General features: G+C 52.0%; 2 protein-coding genes and 1 long non-coding RNA gene across 8 annotated transcripts in view; 1 reads left to right on the top strand and 2 right to left on the bottom strand.

Annotated features, from left to right (window-relative positions):
- Positions 1-42: 42 nt before the first annotated feature.
- Positions 43-19,654, bottom strand: LTC4S (leukotriene C4 synthase). Of its 6 annotated transcripts, none has more exons than XM_059175917.1 (7): positions 19,385-19,654; positions 18,359-18,499; positions 6,223-6,310; positions 829-928; positions 641-711; positions 465-546; positions 43-305 (listed from the first exon to the last, which is right to left on the bottom strand). In XM_059175917.1, the coding sequence occupies exons 1-7, from the start codon at positions 19,652-19,654 to the stop codon at positions 152-154; spliced, it is 906 nt and encodes a 301-aa protein (XP_059031900.1). In that variant the 3' UTR covers positions 43-151. The 6 variants fall into 6 exon arrangements, with proteins under 6 accessions (XP_059031900.1, XP_059031901.1, XP_059031902.1 ...); XM_059175918.1 differs by having other exon boundaries at positions 43-293; XM_059175919.1 differs by lacking the exon at positions 18,359-18,499.
- LOC131832657 (uncharacterized) lies at positions 7,433-14,839 on the top strand. The gene is made up of 2 exons (XR_009354131.1): positions 7,433-7,798; positions 13,952-14,839. It is a non-coding gene; the product is annotated as an uncharacterized LOC131832657 (long non-coding RNA).
- Positions 19,646-19,963, bottom strand: part of MAML1 (mastermind like transcriptional coactivator 1) — a 46,653-nt gene continuing 46,335 nt past the window's right edge. The window contains exon 5 of the mRNA XM_059175904.1: positions 19,646-19,778. Coding sequence (XP_059031887.1) covers positions 19,711-19,778 — 68 coding nt within the window. The 3' untranslated portion in view covers positions 19,646-19,710. The remainder of the gene's footprint in view (positions 19,779-19,963) is intronic.

Here is a 19,963-nt window from a genome sequence, read left to right as displayed (position 1 = left end):
CGCGGCGCGCGAACCCCTCCGACCCAGATAATGCGTCCGTGGTCCAGCCATCGACACTTTAATTGGAGACAGAGATGGAGCGAGCACCCCTCCCATGTCCTCCCGGAAGCTCCGGCCCTTCTCCGGTTCCGCTGACCAGGCGTCCTCCATCTCAGGCCCTGGGCAGCAGCTTCCCGAGCCGTCCCAGAAGCGCGGTCTGCAGCGCGCGGGGGAGAAAGTGGACGAGCAGGCCGAGCGCTGCGAGCGCCAGGAGCAGCCAGAGCGCGCGCGCGCTCGCGTACAATGGAGTCAACCTGCGGGCGGGGCTCAGCGGGGTGGGAGGGGCTCAGCGGGGGCGGGGCGCCTGCGGCCCCGCCCCCCTGCCGGGCCATCAGACCCCTCCCACAAGCCCCCCGACCCGCCCCGTCCGGTCCCGGCTTTCTCGGCCCCTGGCGCCCTCCCACGATCCCCGCCCGGGTCCTCACCTTTGCTGCGCCGAGCGCGCGTAGCCCTGAAAGTAGCGGAGGCGTGCGAAAAGGTAGACCAAGCCGCATAGGGCCGCCGTACCTGGGGGAGGGAGGGCGGGGCAAGGTGAGCCGACGGGCGCGGGACCCGGGGCTGCGGGACAGACGGGGCGGGCGCGCCTGTCCCGAGCGCAGACCTTCGTGAAAGAAGATGCCGGCGACCCAGAGCGTGGCCAGGAACAGCGGGAAGTACTCGCTGCAATTCACCCTGCGGTGGGGGCGGGTGGCATGAGGGCGCCGACGGAGGCGTGGGGCGGGGAGCTCGGACCCTGCGGGCGCCCGGGATCGCTCACTTCCGGCCCCGCGCCCTCCCGCCAAATCTCACTGGGCTCGGTAGACGCGTTCGAACTCCGGCGGCCCGGTGGTGAGCGGCGGAGACACGCGGAAGGCTCTGCGCGCGGAGATCACCTGCAGGGAGAAATAGACTGGGGGCGAGAAGGGGCGGGAGTCAGGTCTCCCTGCCCGGAGGCCCGCACCCTCTGTCCGTTCCCACCTTTTCTCCGCCCTCTCCACGCCGACCTTGTCACGACTCCCCTTTAAAGCTCTCCTGGAAAATAAAGGCCAGCCAAGGGGCTCTCTCGCCCCCACCCCTTGTTTCTGGGCCCGCCCTGTATCTAAGATGCTCAAGAGGGAGGGCAGTGTGAGGGCCTGGGATGCCAAGAGGCCCTGTCCCCCCCACCCTCACCCCACCTCCCCAGACACATCTGTACCGGGGAGGGACCGGAAGCCCAGGACTTGGCTCCTGAATCCTTTGACTTGCAAAACACAGGCAAATGTCTAGCTCCTACTCTTTATAGACACAGACCTTGACCTTGGGGGTCCCTGAAGAGGGCACACAACTGGGGCTTGAGGGCAGAGGTGGCTCATTCTTCCAGGTACAGGAGAGGATACACTCTGCGGTCTACAGTTTCTGGCCCCCACCTACAGGGCCCACTAGGCGGGGAGGATCTCTTGACCCTACATCAGGCCAGGCTCCTGCCTTAGTTTCTCTGTTCAGGTGTTCTGGACCCCAACCTAAATCTGACAGATATTCCCTCCCCTCACCCCAGGTGGTTGCTGCTGGGACACTTCTAGTCCCACCTGGACCTCCTGGGGCTCTGTCTCCCTCCATTTCAGCATGGGTGGCTGTGGAGGGTCAGCTGGCCCCAGAGGATCTGCATGCACAGGGGCCCCCACCGCACACACAGCCCTGGTGCTGGTTGTCCCCAGCTGTCTTCCAGCAACTCCTGTGGCCTTGGTGCCACATACCTTCCAAGGTGCCCTGTGGGTGCCGAGGGCATGCGTACCATCAGTGTAGGACCTGGAGGAGGCCCGGTGGCTGCATGAGGAGGGCTAAGAGACAAGCTTGCTCATGAAGCAGATCGATTCAGCCCCCCAGCAGGGCCCCTGCTCAGGCTATGCCTTGTCCTAGCCCCTACAGCGTGGGGTCACGGTGTCCCAAGTGGCAAGGATGCCTAGCTTGGGAATGTGTCCTCTAGGGCTAGCCTAAAAGGCCAACACAGAGGCCACTTTGGGGACTCAGGGAGCAGGTTCCAACCCTGTCCAGCTCTATGCGGATCCCAGCATAGAGAGGATGCCTTTGAAGGCAGAGCTGGGTTCTCCTGGGAACCCCAGCAAGAGGACAGTGGGAGAGGAAAAGGGTGGGAGAGGACAAGGGCAGGATCCGTTTGAGCAGGGCTGCACCAGGCCCACGGCTGCCCCTCTTCGAGACCCACAGCCAGAACCATGCAAGCTTCTCAGTCTTCAACTGAGGCCAGAAGAGATGGGGCCCCAGGACTCTGGGCGTTCCAGACTTTGCCTCTGCCCCTACCATCCCCCCCCTCCCGGGCCCTCCAGCCCCTCCCCAGGGTCTGGAGGGCAGAAGGCAGGCTGCAGGAGTCCAGAGCCCGTCCACCTTCCCAAACAGGAGCCATCTCACCTTGCAGCAGGACTCCCAGGAGGGTGACAGTGGCCAGAAGAGCCACCTCGTCCTGCATGGTGCTGGCAGCTCTACGGGCCCAGGCTGGTGTGTGAAGAGAGTCACTGCAGAGCACTTCTCGGGCCCCAGTCTGCGGGCTCTCTCAAGAGGCTGGCCAGGAAAGGAAGACTGGCCCTTCTCCCCGCCCCTTCTCAGGGGAGGGGGCCTGAGGGAGGGCGTGAAAGCCCACAGCCAGTGAAAGGGCAGAAGCCTGAGCAGGCGGAAACCAGGGCCAGACGGAGCCCAGGGAAGGATGGAGCAGCGGCCTGGGGGCAGCCTGGCCACTTCCTGCCAATCATTGTTTTGTTTTGTTTTGTTTTGTTAAGATTTTACTTATTTATTTGAGAGAGGGAGAGCAGAAGGAGAGAGACAAGTGGACTCCACACTGAGCGCGGAGCCCTATGTGGGGCTCAATCCCATGATCATGACCTGAGCCAAAACCAAGAGTCAGAGGCTTAATGGACTGAGGCCCCACCAGGCGCCCCTTCCCGGTCATTCTTGCCTCTTCTGTGCCTAGCGTTGTGCTGGCAGAGCCCCAGGCATCTGCCCGAGCCTCCTACAGCCTTGCGTGGGCCTGGCTCCCTTGTCCACGCAGCATCCTCCAGGACCTGCACCTGCAGCAGTCTCCGTTGGCTCTCCGGACCTCCCCTTGTCCTGAGTCTGGTCCCAGGAAACCAGAAGGTCCTCCCCAATGTCCCCCTCCCCCGCCAACTCCCTCCTTTGGCTATCACTTTTCACTGACCATCAAGTCCTTCTCATTCTCAAATCCACCCCATGCCACCTTCCGAGCCCTGCCCTGCCTTGGTCGTCTCTCATCGGGACACAGGTCACGGGCTCCTCGAGGGTTCCCAGCCCCACCCCACCCCCACCCATACATGCTCACATACCTGTTTCCCCCACCGCCCAACCAGGGCTGTGATGGAACATAGAACCCTGATGTAGGACTGTCCCCGCACCCAGACCACACTGGGCACAGCCACGTCCCTGCTCCCCTCAGGAAACCTGATATCTGCCAGCTTCACAGCTACTTGGGCTCTATGCACAACAGACCACCTGAAGATGACCCTGCTAGCCTGGCACGGTGGGTCAGACCCCTCAGGATCCTTGAGCCCATCCTCTCCTGGGGCTCTGACCCTAGAATGGTCACCTGCTGTTCCCACCTGCCCAGCGCCCACCCCCCCTTGGGGGATCCCAACCCTTCATCTTCCCAGGTCCTATGGTGTGGACAGAGCTGCCTGCCACCCCTCCCAGGCCTGAGGGATGGACATGTGAGTCAGAACTGACTGTGCTGGCCAAGGCTAATTCAAGAGGGTGAGATGCAGTTCTGGAAACTTCCTTAGAACTTTGGGAAACTGAACTCATGGAGGGGGAGGAAGATTTCTGAGGGCCCTTTATGGCCACTGGCCACCCCGAGGAGGAGAGAGCCAACACGAGGCCACACTGGGAGGAAGGAGGTGGCTGATGTCCTGGAGCCCCAGGGCCAACTTGCCCAGCGTAACCCTCTAGCCAGGCAGGCTTGCCATTTCATAGGCAGCCACTTCTTCCTTTGGCTAGGGCTGTTTGGAGCTGGGTTTGGTCAACAGTGGCAGAGCCCAGCCTGATAGGGGCACATGGGCAGAAGTTGACAAGGCTGAACGCACAGGCAGGCCCGGCTGCAGGAGGGATGAAGTGGCCGGGTCCTTGGGGCAACCGCCTCTGCATTTAGTCCTGGGCCGTTGTGAAACCCTGGCACCCTCTGCCTGGTTGCTCTGGGGGAGTCTCCACATGTCAGCGTCCTGGGACCCCAGGAGCTCTGTCCTTGCCACCTAGTGTTGTGGCATATGGAAATTAAGTTCTCAGTCACAGCCTGAGCAGCTGTGCTAGGCTGCCTCTGCCAGGGAGAGCAGCTGCTGCTGAATCCCGCACAGAGTTTTTATTTTTATTTTTTTATCAGAAACAAGGACAGATGTCTCCAACCATGGAAAGGAGTAAAAAGCAGCAAATATCTTCCCTAGGCATAGGCACTCAGGGAGTCAGTACTGGGATAAGGGAGGAGCAGACGTTTGTGTTAGCAATCTCCAGGTACAGAAAGGGGAGGCTGAAGTCACATTCCTTCCTAGCTCCTAACTCATGTGCTGTCCCTGGGGATCATGGGATCCTATTCCCACTGGGCCACTGCATTCAACAGCTGAGAACAGGACCGAAGCTGACACTCACCCCTTAGGGCTTACAATATATTTTCTAAGAATAATTCCACAGTTCCCCCTTGCCTTGTCAACTATAATGAGAAAGGAGATCATTAAAAGCGGTATGCCCATGTCAAACCGAGAGTAGAAATTGAACCCAGGGAACCAATTTTTTTCTCTGGACTGAGCACACAGAAACGTCCCTGGCATTCTTCATGATAGCCTGTTACTTCCCTATAATTGTGCTTATAACCTAAATTTCAAATTTTCTTTTTTTTTTTTTTTTAAGATTTTATTTATTTATTTATTTGACAGAGAGAAATCACAAGTAGTTGGAGAGGCAGGCAGAGATAGAGAGAGAAGCAGGCTCCCTGCTGAGCAGAGAGCCCGATGCGGGACTCGATCCCAGGACCCTGAGATCATGACCTGAGCCGAAGGCAGCGGCTTAACCCACTGAGCCACCCAGGCGCCCCTAAATTTCAAATTCTCAATGGAGAGATTCAAAGAGGAGGAAAAGGCTTGATGAAGATGAGTCTTCAATTGCCCCCCCAAGTCTTGTTATAGGGAATTGAAGTAACACAGCGGGAGGAAAGAGTCAGGAGTTCGCTGGGATCTGGTCCAGAGTGCTTGGGATCTAGCCCCTCCTAGCCAGACATCAGCGGCCTTGAGAGCCTGCCATCTAACTAAAATGTGTGGCTCAATCTTGACCTGTTCTTCTAAATTAGATGCATGCATATATGAATGCATTTGTCATGCAGTTTGGAGATAGAAAAGATGCGGCAGCAATGGCCGAAACAGCAGCGATGGTTAAAATAGCTGCCAATGGGATACCTACGAACCGATTTGTTCTTTTTCTCTCTCTTGTAAAGCATAAACCAGTTATTATAGGCGAGATCCCCCTTGCCATGGCCCAGACAATCAGACTGAGAGCCAGGCCTGGGCTTAAAGGACAGAAAATGCTCCAATAAAGGCTTCTTGTTTTGGGGCTTTCTATAACTTTTTTTTTTAATGGAAAAGGAGGCACTCTCTCCGACAGCTTTATTTTCTGCCCTCAGAGAGGGCGGAGGGTGAGGCAATTTATTAGGGGATAATGCTGGAGCCCCTGGTGGGGTGCTAGGGGCTGTTGTTGCGACTGGGGACGGTGGGGGCCAGATTTGAAAGGGGGAGGAATAAAGTCCTGCCAACTAGTTTTAGCTGTTTTTCTTCTGCAAAGAGTAGATAGCAATCAGGTATAGATTCCATGGATCCGAATGAGAAATTTTAAGAGGACCCAAAGCATCTTTTAGCCTTTTGCCCATATGTTCTCAGTCTTCAACCGAAAGAGCCTTCAGGCAGGTGCTCTAGGCAATGTTGATATATTACAGACAACAGCTGTGTCGATTCTTCATTTCTTCGCATCCTATAGAATGTAGCAGTATATGTAGCTGTTTTTTAATGAGAACCTGTTCCTTCCTTAAATATGTTCCCATGACTGACAGGTTTATAACAGACAGAAAAGTAGATCAGGACGAAATAGAAAGTAAATACTGCACAAAATAGAGAAAAAAATGAGGTCAATTGTTACTCCATCAGGACATCGAGTGCCTGTAGTTCCTACCTGGATGAGCGGATGTCCTTTCCCTTTCTAGGGCTTCAGGACTCTTACCCGATCCTGAAGATGTCCAAGGACCACATGTCATTACGCACTGCAATAAAATTCTCAGTCACCGACCTGAGCCTCCATGCAGGGCTGCCTCTGCTAGGGGGAGCACCCGCCGCTGAATCCCACACAGAGCTTTTATTTTATTTTCTTTTGTTATTATTATTATTATTTTTTTTTACCAGAAAAGCAAGGACAGACGCCTCCAAGCGTGGGAAAGGGGTACAAAGGGGCAAATATCTGGAAGTGGGCTTGCATTCTTCCCTAGGCATGGGCATGCAGGGAGTCAGTCCTGGGATAAGGGAGGAGCGGATGTTCGTGCTAGCAATCTCCAGGTGCAGAAAGGGAGGACTGAGGTTACATTCCTTCCTAGCTTCTAACTCATGCCCTGCCCCTGGGGATTGTGGAAACCTTGCTCCCAGGGAACACTGTGTTCAACAGCCCAAGAATAGGACTGTTGATGACACTCCCACACTGTCCCTTAGGGCTTACAGTATATTTTCTAAGAATAACTCCACAACCCAGCTGGCCTCTTTCCTTGCTGCCCCCCAAGCAGGGGTTATAGCCTGAGAGCTTCGTAGTCTGCTGGGCTCCCCGAGAACCCCTTTCACCCCTCTCCTGGCCTGGCCAGTGCCCAAGGAATGCCTTTTGCCATCAGGGCCCCCGGGAACCAGCTGCTCCCCAGGGGGTGCTGCAGGCTCCCTGGGCCAGGGGTGGTGGCTCCATGCCAGTGCCCTGCTTTAGACCAGCTCTGCCAATTACAGGAGTGGGCGCTCAGGGGTGGAGACGTGTCCTCCAGCTCGCTCACTCTCTCTCTGCCGCTCAGCCCCCTTCCTCCCTGAAAGCGGTCCTGACCACAGCCCCCTGCTCTGGCCTCCTCTCCCACTCCCTCAGGGCCGACTGCGAGGACCATGCGTGTCTGTGGGCAGACATAGTGTGTGTCCCTTGGGGCCTCTGTGCCTGTCGCGTGTGGGAGCTCACGTGTGTGTCTGTGGGTCTCCACACATTTCAGGGGATCCCTTCTGCCAAAGCCTCATTTCCTCTGAGGCCCAGACATCCTCCCCTCCAAGCCAATCCCCTGCCCTGGCAACAGGAAGCTGAGGCCTAGCCCAAGCAGCTTCTGAGGAAGTCCTTGGGCAGAGGTCCAGGCCATAACTGGGGTCTCCACCCCTGGAGCTCTCCCCAGGCCTTCCCATCTGTACCTCCCTTCCTGCCCTCACCCAGCCTCTCAGGGCCTTGCCGGGGCTAGGCCTGCTCTGGCTGACCGAGGTGTCGCCGGAGGCCCCTCTGGGCATGGCCACCCTCCTGGGCAGCCCTAAGGTGCTCATATCATGAAGGAAGTGGAAAAGCCCCTCCCTGAGCCCCTGCAGGACACACCTCTGTGACCCTGGACCACTCCCTCTGTGCTACCTCTCCTACAGGGGCCCTGAGGAACATTCTGGAAGCTGAGCTCATCAAGGACCTTGGAGGAAAGGAAGAGCCAACAGAGCCATTTTGTTGAGAAGAAACCACAACTTCAGAACAACAGACCGTGGTAAGCGTGAAGAACTCAGACGCTAAGCTAAATTTAAAAAGTAATAATAAAAGGGGAGCGGGGTTGAGGGGAGTGAGAGAGGGGCTGCTGGGACTGGCTGACTTAGTCGACTGGAGCTCATGACTCTAAATCCTGGGGTTGTGAACTCAAGACCCACCCTGGGTATGGAGATGACTTAAATAAATAAACTTTTTTAAAAAGATGTTAAAATTATTTTACTGGGGCCCCTGGGTGGCTCAGTGGGTTAAAGCCTCTGCTTTCAGCTCAGGTCATGATCCCAAGGTCCTGGGATCGAGTCCCGCATCGGGATCTCTGCTCAGCGGGGAGCCTGCTTCCTCCTCTCTCTGCCTGCCTCTCTGCTTACTTGTGATCTTTGTCTGTCAGATAAATAAATAAAATCTTTTTTTAAAAAAATTATTTTACTGGGCGCCTGGGTGGCTCAGTGGGTTAAGCCGCTGCCTTCGGCTCAGGTCATGATCTCAGGGTCCTGGGATCGAGTCCCGCATCGGGCTCTCTGCTCAGCAGGGAGCCTGCTTCCTCCTCTCTCTCTCTCTGCCTGCGTCTCTGCCTACTTGTGATCTCTCTCTGTCAAATAAATAAATAAAATCTTTAAAAAAAATTTATTTTACTTACCAAAAGCATTGCAAAAATAGTACACAGTTCCCAGATACCCTTCACCCCAGCTTCCCTTAATGTTAAAATCTGATAAGGCATAATTCCATTATGTAAACTGAAAAATTAATATGGATACAAACCTATGACTGGTCATTCTACAGACCTTATTTAACATACACCAACTGTTCCACCAAATGGGACAAAGGTCTCAAAACCATTATACTAAGTTATACCAAACACAGAAGGCCATATATTATATGATCTTTACATGAAATGTCCAGAAAAAGCAAATCAAAAGATGCAGAGAGTAGATCACTAGGAGTCCAGGGCTCGGGGTGGGATGAAGACGTTCTAAAACCAGATTATGGGGCGCCTGGGTGGCTCAGTGGGTTAAGCCGCTGCCTTCGGCTCAGGTCATGGTCTCGGGGTCCTGGGATCGAGTCCCGCATCGGGCTCTCTGCTCGGCAGGGAGCCTGTTTCCTCCTCTCTCTCTCTCTCTCTCTCTGCCTGCCTCTCTGCCTACTTGTGATCTCCCTCTGTCAAATAAATAAATAAAATCTTTAAAAAAAAAAAAAACCAGATTATGTTTGCACAGCTCAGTACATTTACTAAAAGTCACTGAATGGTGCCCTTAAAATGGGCAAATTTTGTGGTTATATATAAGTTAGTTGATGCCTGAACAATGAACGCACCAACAGTCAAACATCTGAGTATAATTCCCTCAAAAACTTAACTTTAACAGCCTATGGTAGACCAGAAGCCCTACCCATAATGTAATCAATTAACATGTATTTTGTATTTTGTGTTTTACATGTCGTATATACTGTAGCCTTACAATAAAGTTAGCTAGAGAAAATCACAAGGGGGCACCTGGCTGGTTTACTTCATAGAGCATGTGACTTGGGATTTCAGGGATGTGAGTTCAAGCCCCACATTGGGTGTAGAGATTACTTAAAAATAAAATCTTTTTTTTTTTCTTTAAGATTTTATTTATTTGACAGAGAGAAACACAATGGAAGAGTGAACACAAGCAGGGGGAGTGGGAGAGGGAGAAGCAGGCTTCCCTCCGAGCAGAGAGCCCAATACGGGGCTCGATCCCAGAACCCTGGGATCATGACCTGAGCCAAAGGCAGACGCTTAATAACTGAGCCACCCAGGCACCCCTAAAAATAAAATCTTAAAAAAAAAGAGAGAGAGAAAATCATAAGAAAGAGAAAATACATTTACAGAACTGTACTGTATTTATAAAAAAAAATCTGCATCTAAGTGGACCTGTGCGGTTCAAACCCCTGTTTTTCAAGTGCTAGCTATATACCTCCATGCAGTTGTTTTTATGCATAATACAAAGAATGTGTGTATGTGCTTGACCAAGCTTCCTCAAATGCTAGCATGTTATGTAACAACGGCATAATGATTACAACAAGGTAATTTTGTAATATTGATCCAGGACTCTTAATCAATAGACCTTATCCAGATTTCAATAGTTGTCCCATAATGTCATTTTACTGGTCCAGGATCCAATGGAGGATCACGTGTCTTTAGCTTACTCCAGGCTGGGACAACTGGATGGTCCCTCAGCTTGTCTCTTTCTTTTTATGATCTTGGCACTGTTGAGGACTGCCAGTCCATATTTGGTTTGTCTAATGTTGTCACGTGTTAGACTGAGTTCAGACTCAGTTTTGACAAGAATGCCACAGAAGTGCCGTGTGCCCTTCATGTCAGAAGGGACATGAATTCCATAGGTCACCACTGTAAGCTTTAGGAGGAAGGAAGGAAGAAAGGAAGGAAGGACGGACCACTGATGCTGGCACTTCTTGCTCTAGACTTTCAGCCCAGCCTGCCCCCAGCCGACACTCCACCAGCAGAGTCCCTCACTGATTCATGGCTCTGAACTGGGTCTTCCTCAGTCTGATGCCCTTTGGGCGCTGGGGCCCCTTAGGCACCCACTAGGACTCCTGAGACCCTTCCCTGGCTTCCCTTGTCCCTCTCCATTTTCCTAGTTGGGTTTTCTATCTCTGCACCCTTCCAGGAGGGCCTGAGAGGAGACACCTGTGCTCTGCCTGGCCCCCAGGCTCGGTGTGGAGTGGGCGCTCAAAGAAACGGAGCCACGAATGAGGAAACAGAGGACTGCCCAGCTGGCCTGGCTGTGCTTCCATTCCCCCCCACATCTGCCCCCCAGAAACCACTGAACTGATAATGAGCCCATGGTGACCTGAGTACACAGGGCATTTCCCTTTAGGGGAGGGTTGGGGGAGGGCACTGGCCATAATATCACAAGGTTTTCACAAGGACACCTAGCCTCTGCTTCAGTCAGTGGGGTTCTGGGTCTCAGAACTGATTTAGGTTTGGAAATGGGCAAGGGACCATGTGTTTCCACTGGCTCGGCTAACTTGGCTTTTCTGCTTGTCTGTTCTGGATCTCCTTTGGTTAAGAAGTGTATCCCCCATCAGCTGCCTGTTACTCTTGTCACTAGGTACCCCACTTTCTGTGAGTGATCGCTCTAGACTCTTTTTTTTTTTTTTTTAAGATTTTATTTGAGAGAGAGAGGGAGAGGCAGAAGGAGAGGGAGAAGCAGACTCCCCACCGAGTAGGAAACCCAATGCTGGACTCAATACCAGGACCCTGAGATCATGAACTGAGCCGAAGGCAGATACTTAACCAATTGACCTACCCGGGTGCCCTAGACCCTGCCATTTTGATCCTGCAAACCATCATGGCAGTCATTGACACATGGCCTTTGCCAGGTGGGTGTTGTGCTCTAGATTTTCTGCCTCTATCATTTCCATTTGTTCCCCAGGCACCCTGTTCTATCAGGGCATCTCTTATCACCCATCCCAGACCACAGCGGCCAAGGAGAGTCAGGTAACAAACTCAAGTGTATTCTGGGCCTTCCGAAAGGAGTCTTAGCCAAGTTCCATTTCACAGTGAATGAGCCGGGCTTGAGGGCCCTGGGTCATTTCCCTGGTTCCTAGCTGTATCATTAGCCAGTTGTACTGGGCGGTTGGCATTGTGCAAAAACAGAGTTTGCACAATGTGGCTGTCACTGTTGTCCTCGTGGGGCTGGCCCTTGGCTGATGTCTGCTAACTTAAGATGTTGGGAGAGTTCCCACCATTAACTGAGATTAATGGCTCAACCGTGCCTAACCTATTTGGGTTTAGGGGGAGCATCTACTCTCCTTTGGGGAGTCTGGCACCGTGGTTCATGCTAGACGGATGAGACCTACATGACCAGCCCCCTAGTAAAAACCTTGGGGTGCTGAGTCTCTGATGAGCTTTCCCAGTTGGCCATAATTCACACGTGTCATCACATCTTATTGCTGGAGGAATGAAGCATGTCCTGCATGACTCCAGAAGCTAGTATCTGCTTCCCTAGTCTTCACCCCATGTGCCTTCTCCCCTTTGCTGGTTTCACCCTGAACCCATTGGCCGGAGTCCAGCATGGCCTTCTACTGCAAGAAGTTGTACTATGAACAACATTACTGCTGAGTCCTGGGGGTTCTCCCAGCACATCATGGGACCCAGGCTGGCCTTGGGGAGCCTCTGACACAAGCAGATTCATACACTGGTACCTATATACCTATACTACTCCTATAGAGTAGGAGGAGGAAAAACCAAGAACGAGATTGCCTCTGGGAGGAAATTGCCATGCTGAAAGCCTTTAACAGTTGGAGGGTGGTGGCTCTCATCACATCCCCAGGTTATTCACCAGGCTGGCCTCTGCAGAAAGCAGAGGAGCCTGCCCTCCCAGCAGCAGCGGTGACAGATGTGACATACTTATCAGAGCGTATCAGGAGACTGGAGTAGCTGATGTGCAGCCGCTGGCTGCATTTGCAAGGGATGGACAATGTGTTCTCTCACCCCAGAACTATTGGAACTGTCCCACTCTCTCCTCCATAACACAGTTCGGAGGGACATCGATGCTCTGGGCATTCCCCCCAAACCACGTGCATCCAGTATACAGCTTATGTCATGTGATTGATCAGAGGAGCAGGAAATGCCAAGGACATGGGTGGCCTTGGTAAGACACACACACTGGGAGTGGGGGTGTCAGGGACTCATTCCCTCAGTGACCTGTCAGGCATTCCGTAAGTACAGGCTATTATTCCCACCAATGGGAAAAGGAACAGAGACGTGGTAAGTCTCTCTGGGTTTGGGATGCAGTATATTCCACACTGGGGGACCCGGCTGGGACACATTTACTGGATGTCACAGAAGGCTGCCAGCTGTGAGCAGGACCTAAGGTAAGGATGAGGCTCTACAGCAAGGACTAAGGAGCAAGCACCCTCCTCTTTGGTCACCGGGCCCAGTATATCCCCTGGGGCTAGAAGTATCTGTGATAGAGAAAAAGATGGCCTATATCTGTAGAAAGCCCCAGTTGGAGCCTGGCGCCCACCCTCAGGGCCCAGAGTGAGGCCCCAGGAAATGTACATCATTCTGAAAATGAAGCAAAACTTGACCATGGGGCCACAGGAAACTGGGGCACCAAGTGAGAATGTGGCCAGAGCAGCCTGTCATCTCAGCTGGTTCAATGGGGCCGAACAAGTCAAAACAGAGGACCAACAGACAAGGGAAGAGAGGCTTGGTATTGGCTGAATGGGGTCCTGGGCACATGGGAGTGCCTGGGTCATCTACCACGGCAACCCTAGCACCTCTTTCAGCTGCTGGCCAGAACTGGCCAGGGGAGGGACTCCCTTTGACCAGAGGCTGGTGTCTTCAGAGTCCTTACAGTGGCTTGCAGTGCATGCAAGCTCTGAACTTTACTGTAAGAAGTTTATCCATGAGGACCCCTGGGTAGCTCAGTCAGTGAAGGATCTGCCTTCAGCTCAGGTCATGATCCCATGGTCCTGGGATTGAGCCCCACATCAGGCTCCCTGCTCAGCAGGGAGTCTGCTTGTCCCTCTTCCTGATCATGTTCTCTCTCTCTCTCAAAGAAATAAAATCTTTTTTAAAAAATAAAACAAAGGGGCGCCTGGGTGGCTCAGTGGGTTAAGCCGCTGCCTTCTGCTCAGGTCATGGTCTCAGGGTCCTGGGATCGAGCCCCGCATCGGGCTCTCTGCTCAGCAGGGGGCCTGCTTCCTCCTCTCTCTCTGCCTGCCTCTCTGCCTGCTTGTAATCTCTCTCTTTCAAATAAATAAATAAAATCTTAAAAATAAATAAATAAAACAAAAACTAAAAGACACTATCATTATCGAATCAACAGACTTCCATGAGATATGCCTGTCCTTATGGCAAAAGAAATGCCAGCATTCGGCGCTGTGTTTCACTGTCAAGGGTGTTCAGTTCCCTTTAGTCTGGAAACGTTCATCAGTTCACATATGTTTATCTTTCGTGAGACCAGTTATTTTGCAGAAATACACTGATTTGGGTTTATCTGAGGTTTCCACTGACGACGATTGATCATGCGCTTTGAGCAAGAGAGTCAGGGGAAAGGCACTGTGTTTCTCTCGAGGAACTGTCAGGAAGATACGTGATGTCAGTCTGTCCTGTTCCTGAAGATAGGTTTCCTGTTTTGTTTTGTTTTTTCTTCTTCCCCTGAAGACTTTAAGTAATTTCTACAACGTAGAGATCAAGAGTCGCATGCTCCACCAAGTAAGGCTTGTTCCTGGAAATGTTTGAACTGTGCCGTTAACATGAGGTCTGCTGGCTTTTCTGCTGTGAAGCGACATCTACAAGAACTCTCCGCATGCCGACTCTGTCCACATCCCTTGCACTAACAGACTTTGCCCAAATTCTCCTGCAGCTTCTGGCAGCCCAAGACCTAAGCCTAAGGCCACTGGGATGACCCAGCCCCCTTGAGTGCCAGTCTGGCAAAGTTAAAGGATGATGAAAGAATTGACTGTTTGTTCCAGCCAGCCCCAGAAGATGGGCTACTGACCTCCCATTCTTAGAGCCTTTGTAGAAAAACCTTGAACTGTTTAAGTCCCTTCTCTGAAATGTCTCTCTGAAATGGTGTCCTCAGGAAGGCTGGGGCCTCTGTCTCCCTGGCTCAGAGGGAGGGAGAAGCTTGACTTCACAGAGCACCTCATGACTTTGACAATGACAATGACCAACCTTCTTAGCTGCTTCTTGCGGTTTCTCAGTCCCCGACTCTGTGGGAGTCCCCGGTCTGTTTTTACCTCCTGCACCTTGACCCTGGCTTTGTTGATCTTTGACAAAACATAACTCTTTTTCCCATTGAAACTTCTCTTTGTCGGGTTACACCTTGAGGCTCTGAGGAAAAAAAATCCTGTTACTCCTCAAACTTTCCCAGACTGATTTTAACCACCATTAGGGATCCTTGCCCGAGTCACTCACTAGCCCAATGGTCATTTTCTAATTCCGTTCTTTCTACATTGGTGAAAAAGAGCGTTCCCTTCTTGTCCACTTGAGTACGTATTTGAATCATTATGAATTCATAAATTCTAAAATTAAAAAATTCATATTTTACTCAAGGGTTATACTTCTTTGTTGTTATTTATTGGGATGTCCATGTTGTCTATGGTTGGCCAGGGTGTCATTTTCTGCATCTACACCCTCCTGATGGAGAGAACTGGGAAACAGTTGTGCATATATATATGTATATATATATACACATATGTATGCATACATATGTTGAGGGGCTCCTGGGTGGCTCAGTCAGTTAAGCATTTGCCTTCGGCTCAGGTCATGATCCCAGAGTCTCAGGAATGAGCTCAGCGAGGAGTCAGCTTCTCCTTCTGACCCTCCTCCCCACTCATGCTCTCTCTTTCTCAAATAAATAAATAAAATCTTAAAAAAAAAAAAAATGTTTAAAAAAAGAAAACAAAATTCAAACAAGGAAATGTGAAGATCTCACTGGCTTTAATATTAAAGGATTCATGAATCGGGCAGCATCCCCATCTAGCAGGTAGAGGGGAGGAAAGGTTTTTAAAGGCAGGACTTAACTAACCTACCTAACCTATGACTAACTTCCTGATCACCTGCTTCTCCTGTGCAACACCCCCCATCCCCTTTTTCTGTCCTTCCCCCTTTAAAACCTTCCGGCTTCCCTTGGGCGGGGTTGGGTGTGGAGGATAGTCTCTAAGACATTAGTCCATGGTCTCTGCAGGTTGCCAGCTTCCTGAATGAAGCCTTTCCTTTCCCACATTGATTTTCAGGCGTTGAGCAGCAAAATCTGAGTTCCGGCCAGGTTCTCTGTCCAGTAACAATATGATATACATACTGATTTAAATATCATGGCCAATGAGACTTTTTGGTGACATACACTGAAATTCTCTACCTGTGTATTTACTTATTTTCTTTTAAATATTTTATTTATTTATTTATGAAATGGAGGGGGATAGGGAGAGAATGAACAGTGGGGAGGGGCAGAAGGAGAGGGAGAAGCAGACTGCCCTCTAAGCAAGGAACCCGGATGGGGGACTCCATCCCTGGACCCCGGGATCGTGACCTGAGCTGAAGGCAGTAGCTCAACCAACTGAGCCACCCAGGCGCCCTGTACTTACTTTTTAAGTGCTGTTTGCACCCATAAAGTGGGACCTGAACTCAGGACCCCAAGATCGAGAGTTGCATGCTCTGCCCACGGAGCCAGCCAGGCGCCCCCTCTTCCTGACAATTTTAGAAGAGCTTAAAATCAGAAAGAAAGACACTGAAATTGCTTATTTTCCAGATGCCCCATGCAGTGAGGTAGGCCCAGAGGTAAGAAAGGACACCTTTTCATCCCCACAGGCTCTGCAGGGAGACTGAAAGAGGGTGGGACCCCCAGTTTGGGGGACAGGAAAAAAGCCTTTGAAATGCTGATGAGCTCTGGTTTGCGTTGAGCAGGTTGTTCAGAAACCAAGCGCGTGGGGACTGCGGTCCCGGAATGTGCATGCTTGTAACACAAGTGAGGGAGGCGAGAGGGGCAGGGGCCCGCTGAGCTGGGACAGGGCGCGGCTGAGCCCCAGCCCACCGCCCTGCCGAGGGGGCCCTGCAGCGCATGGGGGCGGTCCAGGGCGGGGGGGGGGGGCGGTGTTGAACGCGGGCGGCCTTGTGGAGGGGAGTAGCGCACGTCAAGGGCAGCCGCTTGCGCAGCCCCGGGCCCAGCCCATTCCCAGGGAGAATCCCGCGGCCCCCTAAAGGGCAGCACTGGGGGGCGCCACAGCTTCACCTAGAATCCGCACCTTGTGCAAATCGGGTCCTCTTCATCCAGTTAAGTGTATGTCTGATTACATGTCAGCGGATCTGAAGGGGCCACCCAAACCCATTCCCCGGGAGGGGGTGGAGCTCCTGGTCACTCAGCACTAGCAATGCTTGGTGGCCACCCTGTCCCCTTGCCACCAAAACTGTACCAAGAGGCGCACCAGCGGGGCAGCGGGGTGGCATGCATTGTCTCTCCCCAGTATGGAACTTCACCCTCCTCCCTTGATGGTCAGGGTCCTCTCCTCCTGCCAGATTTCTGGGCACAAGGAGCTCCAAGGCCCAGGAGGCCAGTAGCTTTGTGCCTAACAGTCCTGCTGTGTCTTCTGGTGGCTATGTTGTCCCTTCAGGAGCCAGGGTCCCTGGTCGCACACAGTCTTAAGTGGAAGGACCTCCCAGGGGGGTCTCTGGAGTGAGAGCAAGCAAGGTATCCTCAACCTCCGCTCCCAGTTCCCCCTCCATGTCTCTTATCTAGTGGAGGCCCATGTCCCCCAGTCACTGATTTGGGGTACATACCCCTTCCTAGAGGATGGCGCCCTCTCCTTGCAAGGCCCTGTCACTGAGCTGACCCCTGACCTGTACTATGCTCCTGGAGAGCGGCTCCCGGGTGTCTGGAGGTGACGTCATAGTGGATCCTATGCCGTGCACCCCGTGATGGCACTGCTGTGCAGAAATGCTCCCTCCAAGGTGACATAGGACAGACTCTGTAGCACTGGGTCAAACACTCTTGACCCTCAGTGGCAGGACAGCCAGAGCCACACCCAGATGCAGCATCTGTTCCCAGACATGTGAATGAATGGCTGCTGCCAATGACCGCAGTGACGAAGACCAAGGAAGCCTCACAGATCATGGGAGACGAAGGAGGCTGGACACCTCAAATGCAGTGTGATTCTGGATGGGATCCCAGACTAGAAAAACAGGCATTACAGGACAGCTCTCAACAGCTGAATAAGATCTGTGGATTAGTTGACAGTCTTCGTTTCAGTATTAAGTTCCTATTTTTAATTTTTGTTTTATTTTATATTTGGGCGGGGAGGGGGGCGGTTCTGAACTCCTGTCCCTGAGATCAAGACCTGAGCTGAGATTGAGAGTCAGACACTTAACCAACTGAGCCATCCAGGTGCCCCTAATTTCCTGTATTTAATAATTATACTGTTGGGGCCTCTGGGTGGCTGTCAGTTAAGTGTCTGCCTTCAGCTCAGGTCATGATTCCGGGGTCCTGGGATCCAGTTCCCTATCAGGCTCCTTGCTCAGTGGAGAGCCTGCTTCTTCTTCTTCCTCTCCCTCTATGCGCTCTCTCTCTCTCGTGAATAAATAAATAACATCTTTAAAAAAAAACTACTATACTGTTGCTATAAAGGATGGGGAAGCTGGGGGAACCATATCTAAGTATTGAGAATGGCAACTTTGCTGAGGTATAGAATTTATATACCATAAAATTCACCCATCTTAAATGTCCAACTCAACGACTTTTAGTAAATTCGCCCAGCTGTGTGAAGGATCACCATGATTTGGTGTTACAGCAAATTCATCATCCCAACAAGCCCAGCCCCAGGCCACCTGAATCTTTTCTGTCTTTACTGGTTTGCCTTTTCTGGACATTTCACATAAAGGGATTCATTCATTCCTGTGACATGTGGTTTTTGTGTCCATTGCGACTCAGCACACTTTTGTGACCTTTGTCCTCTTTTCAGAGTTTTTTGTAGGTTTTTTGTTTGTTTGGTACATCTGAGGTTCTAGCTAAACCAAGAGGCAGAAAACAAAACAAAACAAAACAAAACAAAAAAAGGGAAAAAAAAGATGACTCACCATCCTTTCCTGGCGTGGGAGGGACAGATGTAGTACCAAGTGGCTAGCTGGTCTCCAGACGTGGGCTGACTCAGAGGCTGTTGCTAGCTCAGACTCTGTTGCTAGCAGGGTGGACACTGAGCAGTGATGATGCTCGAGCTCCTGGGTGAGTCAGAGGCATGCTGCCAGGATCCTGCAGAGATGCCCCCTGGCCCCTAGCTAGTCCATTCATAAGCCCCCTTTTCCAGCACAGGGAAGGGCGGAGTGGGATAGCAGAGGCTGTCTGATGTTCCCTGTAGCTACAGTTTGGAACTTGGTCTCTCCTTTGCTCAAGGGGTGGTATCCCTCCCTTAGGGTGCCCTTTTTCTGGTCTATGGATGTCCTCGGGCTCCCTTTGTGGAACATACTTGGCTGGTAGGCCTATCTGGCCATCACAAATACAGAGAGGTACATGCACTCTAGTGTGCAGGATTTAAGCAAAGTCTCTTTTACTGCACAAGCAAATATCAAAAAGAAGAAATGGCATGGGGGTGGCAGATATAACTAATAGATGGGGTTTAAAAAACTTTTTTTTCACTACTCAGGGTTTAGCCACCCACCCCCCTGCCCCGATTCTCCATCACCGAGAATAACATGACACAGTAATGGGCTAGCTGAAGCTCTTGACCTTGAAGATGACAGTAAGTGGTTGGGCTCTGCCCCCCAAAGTACAGAGAAGCAGCTAGGTATTTAAGAAAATACAGAACCCGGGGCACCTGGGTGGCTCAGTGGGCTAAAGCCTCTGCCTTCGGCTCAGGTCATGATCCCAGGGTCCTGGGATCGAGCTCATTGGGCTCTCTGCTCATCAGGGAGCCTGCTTCCTCCTCTCTCTCTGCCTGTCTCTCTGCCTCCTTGTGATCTCTGTCTGTCAAATAAATAAATAAAATCTTTTTAAAAAAGAAGAAAAGAAAAAGAAAATACAGAACCCATCTGAAACCTTGACATTCAAGACAGAACAGCCAGTGATGGTGGAAGGAAAGATCCAAAGATAGTTCAGCAAGCACTTACCTTGGCTGTGTCAAGGGAAGCTACCACCTCTGTTACTTGAGTATAGAATGCCAGCTTTTCCTTTGGCAATCTTGAAAAGTTCAGGGACAGGAACAAATGGAGCCTCCTGCACAGGCCTTGTCGAGCTACTAGTCCCCGGGCTGTTGCCTTGTGGCTTCTGTTCCTTCCATGCCCGCAGGCTGGCCGGGACCTGTGGCCTGGAGCAGGGAAGACACTGGACCGCCCTCTCCCACCCCCGGGGCCAACAGGTCTGGCTCTAGCTGTTGTCATTATGGTTTTGCAGCACACAGCGTGTCCTTCCCTTCCCCTCACGCAGGCCAGCTCCCTCAAAGATAGCATTCCAGGACACAGATATGAAGGCGGATGGGTGAGTTCTGCCTTTGTCCTGCGGTTTCTAATGTGGGAAACAAAGGCGGAAGAAAAATTATTAAATATCCTTATTAGCTATAGCCCATTGACAAGGCCTTGAAACAGGCAGAGTGACATTCTTCTAGGGACGCAAGGGCCTCTATGCTAATACTTTGCTAAGGGCAAAAGGCAATCTTATCCCAACGCCCAGGACCCTGTGAGTCTACTTTC

The sequence above is a fragment of the Mustela lutreola genome, chromosome 5 (genome assembly GCF_030435805.1).
Source record: "Mustela lutreola isolate mMusLut2 chromosome 5, mMusLut2.pri, whole genome shotgun sequence".
Taxonomy (NCBI): Eukaryota; Metazoa; Chordata; class Mammalia; order Carnivora; family Mustelidae; genus Mustela; species Mustela lutreola.
The sequence above is the reverse complement of the archived record's forward strand: the minus strand, read 5'-3'. Positions and strand labels throughout refer to the sequence as shown.